Genomic DNA, 18,499 nt, shown 5'->3' on the forward strand with positions numbered 1-18,499 from the left:
AGCTGATTGTTATGAAGCCGGGTGGTGGCAGGGCCCAGACTCTCAGAAGGCAAAAGAAAAGCCGGGAATGGAAAACTACTTGAGCAGTTGGCTCTGGGTGGAGGATGAAGCAGAGAGGAGTCTCCACATGGGGAAGTCGTGGAAGGTGTCCTGCGGCTCTGTCACTGGGGAGCGTGAACACAGTGCAAGGACTAGGTGATTGATCCCCATCATCTGCAAGGGTTTCCTGAGAAATGTGGTGAGAATCCCTTGATGTGGTGCTCGGAAGCCTCCAGGCTGGCACTCATTTGCCAGGCCTGGAAGAGCCAGAACCCAGTCCATTAACAGGACTTTTAGTTGGGTTCTTTTGAATGTAATGTGGACAAGTCTAAGCAAGATCTACATTTTTAGTGAAGCATAAATAAAACTAGTGGTTGGGTGGACCAGCAATGAGGAAGGTGAAAAGGAGTTTGTTCTTGACTCAAAATACGATCTTTCAGTTGCATTCCAGCTGCAGACGTCTGGCCTTGCCCAAGTTATACGATATATCCTTTCAGAAACACAATGTGCTGAGTTGTATTTGTGAAGCTGAATTATTGGTTGAGTTCTTTTTCGGTGATGTATTCAGCTACACGTTTTCCCAGATTTTTGCATAATAAAAAGGAGAGGTGAGGTTTTCAAAAAAGGTCGTGGTAGCCTTTGGGCTTATAATCATATTTGATAACAACTGCCATTTATTAAGTTCCAGTGTATTTCAGACCCTGTGCCACATGCTTTACTCACATTCCATATATTCCTGCAATTCTACAAGACAGAACTTATCCAACCCATTTTACACATGGAGAACCTGAGGCTCATAGTGCTTGATAGCTTCCCCAAGATCACTTGGCTAGAATGCGACAGGGCTGGTACTTGAACCCTGGTATGCATTCGTCTAGGCCCACACTGTTCCCACTGCCCCCAGCCTGAGGGAGGCCTTCTGCCTGTCATGTCATTTCTCTTCACACTTCTCAATATCTTTGAGGTGGCCTAAAGGTGACCCTGTGGCTAAGATATTAGGTTAAGCCTAAAGAAGGAAGGTGACACTGACAATGAAATACGATTCAGGACTTGTTGTGGCCTTTCTTTACTTAAAGTCCTCCTGTTGTGAGGCCTAGGTGTCTTGAGAGCTGACTCTGTCCAGGTGTCAGCAGTTGTGTTCAGTCCCAGCTCTTTCCCACATTATAGGACCGTCGTTTTGACCTTCTCTGTGCACTCTCTTGTCTAATTCTGGAACCTGGTCCGCTGATCAGCTTGTCACTAAGCGTTCTTGTTGTGAAGGCTGCGGCCTGCTCCCAGGGCTGTGGCCTGGAGTCAATTGCCCATCCCCTGCCATCAGCCATTCCTACTCTCCGCAGACGTTCCTGGACAATTCTATCCCTCACCCTGGATAACAACAGCTCTTTGATCTAAATGTGCATTTTGGACAGTGATGTTTCAATCTCCATAATGGGAATCTTCAACACACTCTCAAAGCATTTCCAAATAGGCTGGTGAGTAGAATCTAATTTGCCACACAATATACAGGTTTTAGGGATGGAATCATCCTGATATTTGATATTAGGAGTAGGATTTTAAAAAGATGTATTATTTGAAACAGGCCACTGAACACATACACAGAGGAATGAATTTTCATAGGTGATCCAAAACCAAAGCTTCCCCATAAACTTTGTAGAAGAGACTATAGAAATCACTTTGTAAATAAACAACTATGAGAAGCCAAATTCCTAAAAAACAAAACTACCACAACATTCTGAAGTCCACCCATGATGCGAACAAGGGTTCCTTGGCGGACATGCTAGCTCTGATGTAAAAAGAAAGCAGTAGTGCATTATCCTTCCCCTGTCTCTTGTCTGTGTAGCTGCACCACAGGGAAATTCTGGTTTGCAGTGTGTCACAGGCACCTGTGCAACTGTAGGAACAGCCAGTCATTGGAAGGTAGCAGAGGTTCACAGGGTAAGATATTTAGCATACATCAAAAGAATGAGAACATTCTCAGCCTAAGGAGATTTTATAGGTTATTAAAATGAAGTGTAGGCCGGGCATGGTGGCTCACGTCTGTAATCCCAGCATTATGGGAGGCCGAGGTGGGTGCGTCACCTGAGGTCAGGGGTTTGAGACCAGCCTGGCCAATATGGTGAAACCCCGTCTCTACTAAAAATACAAAAAAATTATCCAGGCGTGGTGGCGGCCACCTGTAATCCCAGCTAGTCAGGAGGCTGAGACAGGAGCATCACTTGAACCTGGGAGGCAGAGGTTGCAGTGAACCGAGATGGTGCCACTGCATTCCAGCCTGGACGACAAGAGTGAGACTCTGTCCACCCCCACTCCAAAAAAAAATTTAAAAATGACAGTGCAGAAAATTGCCATTGAGGAAAAAAGGTGCAGCCCTCCCTGCCAAGAGTTAATAATTGTTTTAAAACTAGATGTAATACTGTATTTGAAATCGCAGTTTCCTAATAGGATCTGAAAATAGTTGGGAGAGTTCACGGCAATGTTTGCCTTCCCAGAAACTCTTCCAAGAAATGAATATTGTCATAGGTGTTCATAGCTGCTTATAATTGAGCAATGTAATGCTTTGTGGGAAAGACTACAAGTGCCCACTTCTATCGTGTCTACCTCTCTTTCCTAGGTGGCATATTTGTATTTACGGAGAAGCCAGTGAGACAACCCCATGCTTTCTTTTCACTTCAGCAGTTACCATAGGTTGTGATGTGGAGCTCAAAGCTGGAAGCAGCCTCGATTCCTGGATCACGCGAGAGCCGAGACTCATCGTGTATTTGTTTATTATCCCATGAGAAAATACCACAGGCTGGGTGGCTTAAACAACAGAAATTTATTGTCTCACATTTCCAGAGGCTGAAAATCCAAGATCAAGAGGTTGGCTGATTTGATGTATCCTGTGGCTTTGTTCTGTGGCTTGGAAATGGCTCTGCCTTCTGACTGAATTCTCACATGGTTAGTACATGGTATGTGTGTCTGTGTCCTAATTTCTATTTCTTATAAAGACATTAGTTATATTGAATAAGATCCTACGTATATGACCTTATTGAACCTTAATCACCTCTTCAAAGGTCCTATGTCAAAATATCCAAGGTTCAAGACATTGGATATAGGAATTTGGGGCAGGGGCACAATTCAGTCCATAACACCCAGCCAACTCAAATCAGAATTGATGTGCATAAAAGTAACTTTGTTGTGTAAAGCCATTCAAATTTCAGGGATATTTTTTCTGTTCCATCAACTTGCTGCTACTTTATGTGACAACGGCACGGCTCCTCTTCCTGCTCTTAGGCTTACTTCAATATTTTACTGAAAAGAAAATAGTGCTTTGTCAGGTTTGTCAAAAACAAGAAATGGGGAAAGGATTCCCTATTTAATAAATAGTGCTGGGAAAATTGGCTAGCCATAAGTAGAAAGCTGAAACTGGATCCTTTCCTTACTCCTTATACGAAAATTAATTCAAGATGGATTAGAGACTTAAATGTTAGACCTAAAATCATAAAAATCCTAAAAGAAAACCTAGGTAATACCATTCAGGGCATAGGCATGGGCAAGGACTTCATGTCTAAAACACCAAAAGCAACAGCAGCAAAAGCCAAAATTGACAAATGGGATGTAATTAAACTAAAGAGCTTCTGCACAGCAGAAGAAACTACCGTCAGAGTGAACACGCAATCTACAGAATGGGAGAAAATTTTTGCAATCTACTCATCTGACAAAGGGCTAATATCCAGAACTTACAAAGAACTCAAACAAATTTACAAGAAAAAAACAAACATCCGCATCAAAAAAGTGGGCAAAGGATATGAACAGACACTTCTCAAAAGAAGACATTTATACAGCCAACAGACACATGAAAAAATGCTCATCATCACTCGCCATCAGAAAAATGCAAATCAAAACCACAATGAGATACCATCTCACACCAGTTAGAATGGCAATCATTAAAAAGTCAGGAAACAGCAGGTGCTGGAGAGGATGTGGAGAAATAGGAACACTTTTACACTGTTGGTGGGACTGTAAACTAGTTCAACCATTGTGGAAAACAGTGTGGCGATTCCTCAAGGATCTAGAACTAGAAATACCATTTGACCCAGCCATCCCATTACTGGGGATATACCCAAAGGATTATAAGTCATGCTGCTTTAAAGACACATGCACATATGTTTATTGCAGCACTATTCACAATAGCAAAGACTTGGAATCAACCCAAATGTCCATCAGTGACAGACTGGATTAAGAAAATGTGGCTCACATACACCATGGAATACTATGCAGCCATAAAAAAGGATGAGTTCGTGCCCTTTGTAGGGACATGGATGCAGCTGGAAACCATAATTTTCAGCACACTATCGCAAGAACAGAAAATCAAACACTGCATGTTCTCACTCATAGGTGGGAACTGAACAATGAGATCACTTGGACACAGAAAGGGGAACATCACCCAGCGGGGCCTATTGTGGGGAGTGGGGAGGAGGGAGGGATAGCATTAGGAGATATACCTAATGTAAATGACAAGTTAATGGGTGCAACACACCAACATGGCACATGTATACATATGTAACAAACCTGCACATTGTGCACATGTACCCTAGAACTTAAAGTATAATAATAATAATAAATAAGAAAAAAAACGAAAATAGTGCATGTGTTCTTGTTGTAAAAAATCTAAAAATACTTATCAATCACAATTTTCCCCTTTACAAAATTTCTCTAAAATTCAGCCTCCTACTCAGAAGTTACTACAATTAATGATGTGGTTTGTAAAAATTAATAGCTGATTTCAGGCTTTTATACACATAGATGTGCATATATATATATATATAAACACTATACATCCATATATGGGAAATGATACACATATAGATCTGCCCCTTGCCTTTATCACTATTCTAAATTTATCTGCCTCGTCCCCAAAATCCTATGTTAACTTCAAAATGTGGCATTATTTGGAAACAGGATCATTTTAGGGGCAATCAATTTAACAAAAGGTTAAAGGCCTTAATCTGATATCACTGAAGTCCTTAATAAAGGGTGTAATTTGGACACAGAGGTACGTATACAGATATGATAATGTGCACAGACACAGGGTGAAGACAGCCATCTATCTACAAGGCACAGAAAGAGGCCTGGAAAACATCCTTCCTTCATAGCCTCAGAAAGGACCAACCTTGCATACACCTTGCTCTTGGACTGCCAGAATCCAAAACGGTGAGACAGGAAATCTCTGTTTCTATCACCCAGCTTGTGGTAGTGTGCTATGGCGTCCTAACAAACCAAAATACTTGCTTATTACAATGGATGCAGAAGCTTTCCATGAAAACACATACAGATTTATGTTACTTTTGTAATAACTCCCTAGAATTCTAATTGATTTCTGTGAAATAACAAATTGAACAAATCTTCTCTTGATGAACATATATTCATTTCTCCTTTGTGGCTGTAATTAATAGAACTACAATCAACAACTTTGAACATAAATTCTTGGGCAAATTCATGTCATTTCTTATATGAAAGTCATGTGAATGTAGAAACCGAGTCAAAATAAACAGCGCATGAATATTTTCTATTTTTTATTATGTTGCTGACTTATAGCCCAAAGTGTTACAGCAATTAATTTTCTCCAAAATAAATATATATGAATACCTTATATTTTCACACGCATACTTTAGCAATCTTTTGAATTTTGGTCAAACTTATGAGTGTGATCTTTAGGTGACCTTGGGTTTGGTCACCTAACTATTTTAGATGCAACACCAAAAGCACCAACCATCTAGGAAAAAAGAGATAAGTTGAATTTCATTAAAATTACCAAATTCTATTCTGCCAAACATATTGCAAAGAGAATGAAAAACAAGCCAGAGATAGGGATAGAAGATTTTTGAAACCAGTATCTGACAGAAGACATACATTAAAATATACACTAAAGTCTTAAGATCCAACTGTAAGAAAAAAAAAAGTGTGATTTCAAATGGGCAAAAAAAAAAAAAAAAAAAAAAATCTGAACAGGCACCTCACCACAGAATATATATGAATGGCAAGTAAACATATGAGAAGATTTTTAACATTATGTGTCATTAAGAAATTGCAAATTCAGGCCGGGTGCGGTGGCTCACACCTGTAATCCCAGCACTTTGGGAGTCCAAGGTGGGCAAATGGCGAGGTCAGGAGATCGAGACCATCCTGGCTAACACGATAAAACTCTGTCTCTACTAAAAATAGAAAAAATCAGCCAGGTGTGGTGGCACATGCCTGTGGTCCCAGTTACTTGGGAGGCTGAGGCAGGAGAATCGCTTGAACCCAGGAGGTGGAGGTTGCAGTGAACTGATGTTGGACCACTGCAGTCCAGCCTGGGCAACAGAGTGAGACACTGCCTCAAAAAAAAAAAAAAAAAAAAAAGAAAAATTGTAAATTAGAACAATCAGGGGATAGCACTAGATACTCATGAGAATGGCTGAAATCCATTGGACTGAAACAACAAATATTGACATGTATGTGGAGCATCAGGAACTTTCCATCCTTGTTAGTGGAGTGGTATAGACATAGAGGAATCCTGAAAGCATCTTGCTAAGTGAAAAAAGAAAATATAAAAATGGTGCATAATTGATGATTCCAACCATATTCTGGAACAGGTAACTGTGGATACAATGAAAAGTTTAATGGTTTCTGGGGCCTCAGAGGGGGTAGGTTGGAGGGGGAGAGATGAATAGGTGAAGCCACAGGAGATTTGGGATGAGGAAACAATTCTGTATCTTACTGTAAGGGTGAATACTTACCATTATACATTAACCAAAACTGACAGCATGTGCTACACTAAAACTGAGTCTTGATGTAAACTGTGGACTTTAATTAATGATATAGCAATACAGGTCAATCTTTCTGAGCAAATGTGAAAAACTATTACAAAATGTAAATAATAGGAGTTGCTTTGTCTGTGTGTGCAAATGTGCAACATTATTACAAAACGTATATAATGGGAGTTGCTGTGTGTGTGCAGCGGCGCACATAGGGGGTGGGGGAGTGGAGGTGTGCTGGAACTCTGTATTTCTTATTAAGTTTGCTCTCTGAATTCTCTGATCAGCAATACCCTAAAAACATCTATTAGTTTTAAAAAGATGCCAATGATTTGAACAGACACCTCACAAAAGAGAATATACCAATTGCTAAGAGGCATATGAAAAGATGATCAACTTCATTTGCCATTAGGGAAAAGCAAAGGAAAACCAGAAAATATTTCACTGCACACTTACTAGAATGACTCAAATACAAAAATCTTAAAATACCAAATGTAATAGAGGATATCGACCAACAGGGAATCTCATTCCTTGCTGGTTAAAATGAAAAATGATACACCCACTCTTTTAGAAGTGAATATTGCATGAACCTATTCATATGACATTCTGGAAAAGTTACAACTCTAGGAACTATCAATAAAAAGAGAACATAGTTTCTACCGGCTTGGAAGAAGTGTAGAGATTGACTTTACAGGGAAATTTTAGGCTGATGGAACTGGACAGTATGATACTTGGGTGGTACATACAGGACTCTATGCATTTGTTACAATGCATATAACTTTACATAATAGCTAAATCTGATGTGTGTAATCTTAGAAAATTAACTATGGTTCAGAATTTTAAAAAAATAATGGGCTGCTGAAAAGACAATGGATTTTACAAGGATAAAGAAAAAAAAAGAAAGGATGCAACAATAAGGAAACTGTTGCCATTGCCTAGGGGAGAGATGATGTTAGTTTCACCCAAAGCGGTAGTAACGGAGATTGACTTAAGTAGATGGATTTGGAATGAACTTTAGTAGTTGAGGGAACAGAAGATGCTGTTGCATTAGATGGGGGTTAAGATAAACAAATAGAGGCATCCAGCACACACACACACACAAAGCCTTGCTACCTTTCTTATTAACAAAAATGAAATTGAGCCATGATTTGGTTCTTACAGTTTATTATTAGAATTCATGTATGTTTTATAACCTCTCTGATACACAGGTAAATGTTACTTCTTTCTTAAACTATGGGAATGCCCTCCCCTCCCCCAACCCCGTGATCAACCAATCTACATTCATGGCAACTATGGTAAACCTTCACTGGCACAGGCAGCATGTTCCCTGAAGGCTGAAACTAAAGTGAGGAAAAGGAACTGAAGATAAGTCATTTGGGGTATGTTTGGAGAAGGGTTGTGTTCACTCCTTTAAAAGACCCCTGACACTCCCCACTGATTCAATCCCAAGAACATTAGTCCCTCTCTCTTCTGGACAGAAGAATTCCTCCCAATACCAGGAGATAAAAGGATAGGCTACCATTTTCTGTTCATCTTCCATAAGAAATGCTCCCTCTTGGGACCTCAGAAGAAAAGCTCCATGAGGATAATTCCCAAGGACATGGAGCCAGAGCTGCAATTTACCCACCAGGTCCCTCCAACTCTGGAAGAATAGCTTCCTTGTCTGTGGGTTTCCACCTTGAGTGCTGAAGTTTGATCCACCAATCCTGGCTATGAGCAGAGGCCCACTGCGCCTGGGACATTGAGCCAGAGCTGAAGAAGGAAGTCAGCTCATGAACAGCTGAGTTGATGTTGGTCATAGTGGGTGGACCAAACCCCAACCCTCTCTGAATTCTCTGGTAAAGCCACACGTCAACCTCTTTTGGAATCTCAGGGCTTCTGAATCCTTCTAAGGGTCCTGTCAGGAGTAAGAGCAGCTGGAATTCCTTTCATGTGAACCTCCAATCCTTATGGAGAGGGTCTTAGGCCTCTACTCCAATCACATTTGGGCAAGCTGGCACTGACTCTAAGTCGATAAACTGTTTGTGAACCCGGTCAGGTTTCTGTCATCAACATGACATCCCCTGTTCATGACTTTCTGGAATAGATCTGGTCACATTATATTTCTCGGATCCCCAGAGTTCCAGAGGTCAGCAGAAGGACTGGTCTAATAGGAAGGGGAATACATCCATCATTGTTCCAGGTAGCTTTCCTCCAGCCATTGTTGAGTTCTACGTCCTACTCTGAGAAAGCAAAAGGCTCTTGAAAGTAGCCAGACCTTCTATTGGTTGAGACAAGGGAATGGAAGGAGCTGCCATTGCCTCCCTTCCCGTTTGACTCATACTATCTTGCTCCCTTCTGTTACTGACATGATCAATGTTCCCAGCCTCTTTCAATCCTTTCACCTCTATCCTTACTGATGCTCTAATATATTTTTACTGCTGACTCCATAAAAAATAATCTAAACAAATACTTATTTATTATTCTATATATGTCCATGTATATTTTAAGTTTTTTTTTTTTTTGTAGTACAGGATTTTTAAAGTAGGCTTTGAATCTCCTAGCAACAGTTCTGTGTTTGGTGTGAAGAAGGGTGCCACTTAAATTAGGGTTTTTACATGCATACTCAGTTGTTCCACTGACATCTACTGCAACAAGATTGTTCCATGCTCTGAAGCTGTAATTTTTTTTTTAATCAGTTAAGAACGTATTTGCACAGCTTTCTGCTTTTGTTTTTCAGGACTGTCCATTCAGTTTCATTGGTCTATTGACCAACCCCTGCACCTGAATCTCAAACTCTTCATTGCATTAGCTTCTTTGTAATTCTTACCTTCGAGTAGACTAATTCCTGTTTTTCAAGAGTGTATTGACTATGCTTGACCATATGCATGTCTTTATATTTGAATCAGGTGACTCACACATGTCCAAAGCCATTTGCTTGTTTTGATTTGGGATTGCAATTAAACTATATTTTCCTTTTTTTTCTGGAAGAACTAACATATTTAAAATATTGAATCTTCATGCCTATGAATTTTTCTTATTTTATATTGATGTGAGTCTTCATTAATATGTCTCAACAACATTTTAATATTTTTGTCTGTAAAGTTATTGTTTTTGGTTAAGTATTTTTCTTAGATACTTGATCTTTTACTATGAGACTTTAAAAATTATATATTCTTTACTTTTATTTTCCTACTCTTTCCCTGACAGAAAACAAAGTGGATATACTTTTGAATACTGACCTTATACCAGAAAACTGATATACTATTATATATTGAGTAAATTATCTTTAGTTCTTTTGGATTCTTTTCATGCTCAGTAGTGTCATCCATTAATCACAAAAGTTTGTTTTCCAACTGGCCAATCCTCATTCCCTTCATTTATTCCTCTTTGCATTACAACATTTGCTACTACCTCTAGTATAAAGAGTAATAGAAAAACTTGTAGCAGAAACTCTAGGATGAGGCCTAAGTTCAAACTTCTATTTTCAATATTGAAAATATTTAAAAGGCATATCTATTATAGGTATTGCAAACATATCTTTTATCTAGTTTGGTAACATTTTTTCATATTTGATAAACTGTATTTTAGAATACTTTTAGATTTAAAAGAAAACTTGCGACAATGGTCAAGAACATTCTTTTATGCCTCATAATCTATTCCTCCTGTTATTAACATCTTACCTTGGTAAGGTTCTCTAAAACTAATGAACCAATAGTGATATGCAAACATCCTTTGTTTATTAACAAACATACTTTATTCACATTTATCTCCTTGTCACGAAAATCTATTTTCTGTCCCAGGATCCCCTGAGGATACTCCATTACATTTATTCACCATGTCTCTTTCAATGCCCTTTGGCTGTGCCAGTTCACTGAGACTTCTCTTGCTTTTGAAAACAGTGACACTTTCGAGGTGTATGCTCAGGTATTTTGGAAAATAGCCTTTGATTGGGAATTACAAGATCTTTTAATGTTTTGATGTAGGTTATGTTTTCTTGGAAGATGAACAGAGAAGTGAAGTGCCATTCTTATCATATCATACCGACGGCACAGAGTACCAACACAATTTGTCATTGATGATGTTAATTTGATCACCATTTGTCAAACAATACCAATTGTAGTGTTTTACAGTTTTCTTCAGGGTAAAGTCACATTAATTTTTTCCCTGGGTCATACTGTCATCTTGGGAAGGATAGAAGACCCAGGAGCAGCCAGTAGTCAGATGAGGCCTCTGAGGGAAAACTGCAGAGACTTCTTGCCCACAAAGAGGAGGATCCACAGAAACCAGCTCCCCACCTGTTGTCATCCCTGGGAGGCCCAGGGGCATGGTGACCCACAGGGGTGTCCCCTGACATCTTAGGGGGTAGTAAGAGGACAAGGCTGTGCTCTGGTGAGTTTCAGTTCAGATCATGAGAGCAGAAGATCACGAGGGGTCCTTCCAGGCATCCCCAAGCTGATACAGAGGACGGACTGGTGAGCTACCCCACGATAGACACAGGGGGATCCCCCAAAATCAGCTCATTTGCACTCCTAGGAGGCCTTGGGCAGGGCCAGTAGGGAGAGATGCTAGGGTGCTCCAGTCCCTCCTAGGAGATTTATGGAAGTGGGAACCTTGATCTGAAAAACAGACTCTGGAGAGAAGAGGGAGGGAGTGGAGGCCGTGTCAGTAATAATAGGTTGAGGAAGACTGAGGGTCCTTCCCACACCATTTCAGACGGAGGGCAGCGGAGTCCTACCTGGGGCCTGGGAGGCCATATCCCCTGTGGATGGATGTGATTCGACCTCTCTTGCACCTTGCAGGTCTCAGGGATGGGAGGGGCTTATTCGGAGGTGAAAGACTCAGATGCACAGAGGCAGGGAGCCCAGGCTGTTTCAGGAGTCCAGGCACGGCCCCTCAGGAAGGCAGGACGAGAACATCCATGACTGGTAGTACCCCCTGTCCTGTCCCTGTGCCTGCTGCCGGCTCTAGAGGAGCCCATCAGGGTCCCCACATTTACAACTTTCTGATTTTCACTTTGGGAGTCAGCTAGAGGGGAGATTATCTCTGAGGAGGGCAGCTTCAGTTAAACAGAGGGAGTTGCCCCAGGGCTGGTCACGCAACAAGAAGAGAACTCTGTCGAAGGACAGTGACCTCCCAACACGGAGGGGAGGCGCAGGCTGCACCCTGCCACTCCCTGCGGTCAGCCCTGGGAAAAGGTGGGGTGTGAGTGTCAAGGACTGGGGAGCTGGGCGGGAAGAGATGGGCAAGGCTTAGGGAGTGAGCAGGAAGGGCTGGAGCACATCCTGGAGGTGGGAAGGAAGGGATGGAAAGGAGGCTGACAAGTGGGGGTTGGTTGCTCCTCTGAGAGGAGGCCCCGCCCCACGCTAGCCCTGCTGTCAATCCTGATTATCTCGGCAGAGTTCCCGGATGTACTTTCCGGCGTCCATCTTGGGAGGCTGAAGAACCTGAGGCATTTTGTGACGAGGCTCGTCTCAGGTCAGCGGAGGGAAGAGCCTTAGACCTATCCAGTCTTCAAGGTGAGGGCCCCGAGGGAGAACTGAGGGATCCCCCACCACAGAGAGAAGCCGGCCCGGCTTGCTGTACCCCTGCCGTGGGACTTGGAGTTGGCGGAAAGGAAGATGGTAGCCGGGGGCTGAGGGGCGGGTCCTCACGTCAGAGAAAGGGAGGAGGTGCCGGCCCTCTAGGGAATAAATAGGAAGACATTGAGGAGGACGGGGGAACCCCCACCTCAGAGGACGGATTCCCGGAGATTCCCACCCTGCTCCTCAAATCAGCCCTCCTAGAGCGCCCCAGTCGGCTCAGGCTGAGCGGCCGCCCTCTCGTTGCTGGGTGAGGGGTGTAGGGGACGGGGAGGGGGAGGCCTTGTTCTGGGGTCCCCTGGCAAGTCAGCATGGGGAGCTGCCTCTAGCTGGCAGAGGGAAGACTCCCGGGCCCTGCTCGGGACAAGAGTGAGGACTGAGGGGTCACATTGAGAGGTGACAACGTGCTATCAGCCCTCGCTCTTGGTGACTCCTCAGCCTCGGCCTCTGCAACCGCTCTGGCAGTGCTTGAGGATCCCTTCAGCCCACCACGGCACTGTAGGAGCCCTTCTCTGGGCTGGTGGAGGCCGGAGCCGCCTGCCTCTGCTTGTGGGGAGGTGTGGAGGGAGAGGTGTGGGCAGGAACTGGGGCTGCTCGCTTGCGGCCCGCTGGAGTTCTGGCGGGCACGGGGACGGCTCCGCGGGCCCCAGAAGGAGGGACCAGCCGGCGCTTCCGGCCCAGGGCAGTGAGGGGCTTAACACCCTGGCCAGCAGCTGCAGAGGGTGCGGGCAGGCCGGCACTGAGCTTGAGTTCTCGCGGGGCCTCAGCTGCCTCCCCGTGGGGCAGGGCTCGGGACCTGAAGCCTGCCATGTTGGAGCCCCCCCTCCACGGTGGGATCCCCCGTGACCCGAGCCTCCCAGACGGGCATGGCCCCCGCTCCATGGCACCGGGTACCATTGACTGCCCAAGGGCTGAGGATTGCAGGTGCGGCACGGGACTGGCGGGCAGCTCCACCTGCAGGCCCCGTGCAGGATCCATTAGGTGAACCCAGCTGGGCTCCTGAGTCTAGTGGGGACTTTATGTCCTTTAGAAATTTTATGTCTAGCTAAGGGATTGTAAATACACCAATCAGCACTCTGTGTCTAGCTCAGGGTTTGTAAATACACCAATTTGTACTCTGTATCTAGCTAACCTAGTGGGGACTTGGAGAACTTTTCTGTCTAGCACTCAGTGTCTAGCTCAAGGATCGTAAATGTACCAATCAGCACTCTGTCAAAAATGGACCAATCAGCTCTCCGTAAAATAGACCTATCAGCTCTCTGTAAAATGGACCAATCAGCAGGACGTGGGTGGGGTCAGATAAGGGAAGGAAAGCAGGCCGCCCAAGTCAGCAGTGGCAAAGTGCTGGGGTCCCCTTCCACACTGTGGAAGCTTTAGTCTTTCGTTCTTTACCATAAATCTCGCTGCTGCGCACTCTTTGGGTCCACGCCGCCTTTAAGAGCTGTAACACTCACCACGAAGGTCTGCAGCTTCACTCCTGAAGCCAGCCAGACCACCAAGCCCCGGGAAGAAGGAACAACTACAGATGCGCCGCCTGTAAGAGCTGTAATGCTCACTGAGAAGGTCTGCAGCTTCACTCCTGACAGCGAGACCACCAACCCACCAGAAGGAAGACGCTCCAGACACATCTGAACGTCTGAAGGAACAAACTCCAGACACACCATCTTTAAGAACTGTAACACCACGAGGGTCCGCGGCTTCATTCTTGAAGTCAGTGAGACCAAGAACCCACCAATTCTGGACGCAACGTGTGCCTCAGAACAGACGTGAGGCCACCCAGACCGCCCCCATGGTAGAGTGCTGGGAGGTGGCTGCCACCTCATTACCTCCCACTGCTCTCAGCGCTGTGGAGTTTCACCTGAGGTTTTGCCTCAGGCCAGCAGAGTGGTGGGGGCCTGGCCGTGTCTGAGGACATGTGACAATGCTTATTGAATTCTGAGGGGGCCACGAACCTCAGAACTGTGGGACTCTAGGAGTCTGGCCAGCCCCAGCTGCGGTCATAACTGGAGGGTCTCCCTCACTTCCTCTTGCAGGTGCTCCAGGAATCAGGAGTTGAAGACCTGGGTGTGAGGGACACATACATCCTAAAAGCACCACAGCAGAGGAGGCCCAGGCACTGCCAGGAGTCAAGGTGAGTGCACAGCCTGACTCTGTACCAAGGGCCCTACCCCCAGAAACAGGGCAGACCTGGCAGCACCCAGCCCGTAGCCACCCACTGTCATTCCTGGTGCCTCAGACTCTGCCTGCCAGCTGTGCCCTGAGGTGCTTTCTCATCCTCCTACAGGTTCCCAGGAGACAAATCCCCTAGGAAGACAGGCGACCTGTGAGGCCCTAGAGCACCACCGTAAGAGAAGAAGAGCTGTAAGCCAGCCTTTGTGAGAGCCATCATGGGTGAGTTTCTCAGCTGAGGCCACTGGCACTGTCCCTCTCTCCCTCAGTCCTGTGGGATCCCATCATACCCATTCATGCTCACACGTTTACCTGCTGCTCCTGAACAATATTCATCGTGCCTCTCTCTCCAAACCTTCCATGCCCCAGCTTTGAGCAAGGCTTCCAGAAGCCAAATTTCATACTGGAGTTGGTAGATGCAGAGGATCCTCCAGAGGAGGGAGAGGAGGAAGCCTCCTCCATTTTCTCTTCCTCTTTCCCCTTTTTATTCCCCTCCTCCTCTGCCTCCTCTTCTTCCTTCTCATCCTCATCCTCTTCTCTGATTCTGTGTTCTCCAGGGGACAAGGAGATGCCTGCTGCTGGGATGCCGAGTCTTCTCCAGAGTTCCGCTGAGAGTCGTCAGAGTCATCCTGAGTGGGAGGACTCCCCGGGTCTTCTCCAGAGTCCTCCTGAGGGGAAAGACTCCCAGTCTCCTCTCCAGAATCCTCAGAGTCCTCCTGAGGGCGAGGACTCCCTGTCTCCTCTCCAGATTTCTCAGAGCCCTCCTGAGGGTGAGGACGTCCAGTCTCCTCTCCAGATTTCTCAGAGCGCTCCTGAGGGTGAGGACGTCCAGTCTCCTCTCCAGAATCCTGCGAGCTCCTTGTTCTCCTCCACTTTACTGACTGTTTTCCAGAGTTCCCCTGAGAGTTCGGAAAGTCCTTTTGAGGGTTTTCCCCAGTCTCCTCCCCAGTTTCCTGTGAGCTCCTCCTTCTCCTCCACTTTACTGTGTGTTTTCCAGAGTTCCCCTGAGAGTTCTCAAAGTCCTTTTGCGGGTTTTCCCCAGTCTCCTCCCCTGTTTCCTGTGAGCTCCTCCTTCTCATCCACTTTACTGTGTGTTTTCCAGAGTTCCCCTGAGAGTTCTCAAAGTACTTTTGAGGGTTTTCCCCAGTCTCCTCTCCAGATTCCTGTGAGCTCCTCGTTCTCCTCCCCTTACTGAGTGTTTTCCAGAGTTCCCCTGAGAGTTCTCAAAGTACTTTTGAGGGTTTTCCCCAGTCTCCTCTCCAGATTCCTGTGAGCTCCTCCTTCTCCCCTTTACTGAGTGTTTTCCAGAGTTCCCCTGAGAGTTCTCAAAGTACTTTTGAGGGTTTTCCCCAGTCTCCTCTCCAGATTCCTGTGAGCTCCTCCTTCTCCTCCCCTTTACTGAGTGTTTTCCAGAGTTCCCCTGAGAGTTCTCAAGTACTTTTGAGGGTTTTTCCCAGTCTGCTCTCGAGATTCCTCAGAGTCCTGCTGAGGCAGACAACTCTCAGTCCCCTCTCCAGAGTCCTCAGAGTCCTCCTGAGGGAGAGGACTCCCAGTCTCCGTTCCAGAGTCCTCCTGAGTGGGAGAATACCCTTTCTCCTCTCCAGATTCCTCAGAATCCTCCTGAGTGGGAGGACTCTCTGTCTCGTCTCCAGATTCATACGTGTCCTCCTGATGGGGAGGACTTCCAGTCTCCTCTCCAGATTCCTCAGAGTCCTCCTGAGTGGGAGGACTCCCTGTCTCCTCTCCATTTTCCTTATAGGCCTCCTCAGGGGGAGGACTTCCAGTCTTCTCTCCAGAGTCCTGTAAGCATCTGCTCCTCCTCCACTTCATTGAGCCTTCCCCAGAGTTTCTCTGAGAGTCCTCAGAGCCCTCCTGAGGGGCCTGCCCAGTCTCCTCTCTATAGTCCTCAGAGCCTTCCTGAGGGGATGGACTCCCACTCTCCTGTCCAGAGTCCTCAGAGTCCTCCTGAGGGGGAGGATACCCTGTCTCCTCTCTACATTCCTCAGAGTCCTCTCGAGTGGGAGGTCTCCTTGTCTCCTCTCCGCTTTCCTCACAGCCCTCCTCAGGGGGAGGACTCCCAGTCTTCTCTCCAGAGTCCTGTGATTATCTGCTCCTCCTCCACTTCACTGAGTCTTCCCCAGGATTTCCCTGAGCGACCTCAGAGACCCCCTGAGGGGCCTCCTCAGTCTCCTCTCCAGACACCTCTCAGCTCCTTCTCCTACACTTTAGCGAGTCTTCTGCAGAGTCCCCATGAGAGTCCTCAGAGTCCGCCTGAGGGGCCTGCCCAGTCTCCACTCCAGAGACCTGTCAGCTCCTTCTCGTCCACTTTATTGAGTCTTTCCCAGAGTTCTCCTGAGAGTCCTGAGAGTCCTCCTGAGGGGCCTGCGCAGCCTCCTCTCCAGAGTCCTGTGAGCTCCTCCTCCTCCTCCACTTCATTGAGTCTTTCCCAGAGTTCCCCTGAGAGTCCTCAGAGTCCTCCTGAGGGGCCTGCCCAGTCTCCTCTCCAGAGTGCTGTGAGTTCCTCCTCCTCCTCCACTTCCTTGAGCCCATCCAGTGAAGAGTCCAGCAGCCCAGTAGTGAAGATACAAGCACCTCAGACACCTTGCTAGAGAGCGAGTCCTTGACAGACAGTGAGTCCTTGATAGAGAGCGAGCCCGCGCAGACTCCTCTCCAGAGTTCTGTGAGCTCCTCCTCCTCCACTTCATTGAGTCTTCCCCAGAGTTCCCCTGTGAGTCCTCAGAGTCCTCCTGAGGGGCCTGCCCAGTCTCCTCTCCAGAGTGCTGTGAGCTCCTCCTCCTCCTCCACTTCCTTGAGCCCATTCAGTGAAGAGTCCAGCAGCCCAGTAGATGAAGATACAAGCACCTCAGACACCTTGCTAGAGAGCGAGTCCTTGACAGACAGTGAGTCCTTGATAGAGAGCGAGCCCTTGTTCACTTATACACTGGATGAAAAGGTGGACGAGTTGGTGCGGTTTCTTCTCCTCAAATATCAAGCGAAGCAGCCTGTCACAAAGGCAGAGATGGTGACGAATGTCATCAGCAGGTACAGGGGCTACTTTCCTATGATCTTCAGGAAAGCCCGTGAGTTCATAGAGATTCTTTTTGGCATTTCCCTGAGAGAAGTGGACCCTGACGGCTCCTACATCTTTGTAAACACATTAGAGCTCAGCTGTGAGGGGAGTCTGAGTGATGAGCAGGGCATGCCCCCGAACTGCCTCCTGATTCTTATTCTGAGTATCATCTTCATGAAGGGCACCTGTGCCTCTGAGGAGGTCATCTGGGATGTGCTGAGTGGAATAGGGGTGCGTGCTGGGAGGGAGCACTTTATCTTTGGGGAGCCCAGGGAGCTCCTCACTAAAGTTTGGGTGCAGGAGCGTTACCTAGAGTACCGGGAGGTGCCCAACACTGCTCCTCCACGTTACGAATTCCTGTGGGGCCCAAGAGCTCATTCAGAAATCAGTAAGAGGAAAGTAGTAGAGTTTTTGGCCATGCTCAACAATACCGTCCCTATTTCCTTTCCCCCGTCGTACAAGGATGCTTTGAAAGATGTGGAAGAGAGAGCCCAGGCCATGATTGACACCACAGATGACTCCCCTGCCACAGACAGTGCAAGCCCCAGTGTCGTGTCCCCCAGCTTCTCTTCTCAGTGAAGTCGGTAGATTCTTCCCTCTGAGTTTGAAGAGGGCAGTCGAGTTTCTTCGTGGTGGAGGGCCCGGGTGAGGCTGGGGAGAACACAGTGCTGTTTGCACTTCGGTTCCATATGGGCAGTTGAGGGATTTACCTGTTTTCCTTTTGGTATTTTTCAGATGCTTTTCCTATTAATGACAGGTTTAAATAGCTTCAGGATCTTAGTTTACGAATATTAGTCACACGTGTATTGCTGTTTATCTGGTTTAAGAGTAACAGTTTGATATTTTGTAAAAACAAAAACACACACAAACACACCACATTGGGA

At 46.0% G+C, this 18,499-nt stretch overlaps 1 protein-coding gene, 1 long non-coding RNA gene and 1 pseudogene across 2 annotated transcripts in view; 2 read left to right on the top strand and 1 right to left on the bottom strand.

The window, feature by feature from the left end:
* The window catches only part of LOC117078422 (melanoma-associated antigen C3-like), a 140,677-nt gene extending 139,316 nt beyond the window's left edge, over positions 1-1,361 (bottom strand). The window contains 1 exon segment of the mRNA XM_033201982.1: positions 1,200-1,361. Coding sequence (XP_033057873.1) covers positions 1,200-1,361 — 162 coding nt within the window.
* A 10,844-nt stretch (positions 1,362-12,205) lies between these two features.
* Positions 12,206-14,767, top strand: LOC117077478. The gene is made up of 3 exons (XR_004434782.1): positions 12,206-12,313; positions 14,410-14,507; positions 14,661-14,767. It is a non-coding gene; the product is annotated as an uncharacterized LOC117077478 (long non-coding RNA).
* Positions 14,768-14,841: 74 nt separating this feature from the next.
* On the top strand, positions 14,842-18,194 carry LOC117078423 (annotated as a pseudogene).
* Positions 18,195-18,499: the final 305 nt, after the last annotated feature.

This window comes from Trachypithecus francoisi, unplaced genomic scaffold (genome assembly GCF_009764315.1).
Source record: "Trachypithecus francoisi isolate TF-2019V2 unplaced genomic scaffold, Tfra_2.0 Lachesis_group6, whole genome shotgun sequence".
NCBI lineage: Eukaryota > Metazoa > Chordata > Mammalia > Primates > Cercopithecidae > Trachypithecus > Trachypithecus francoisi.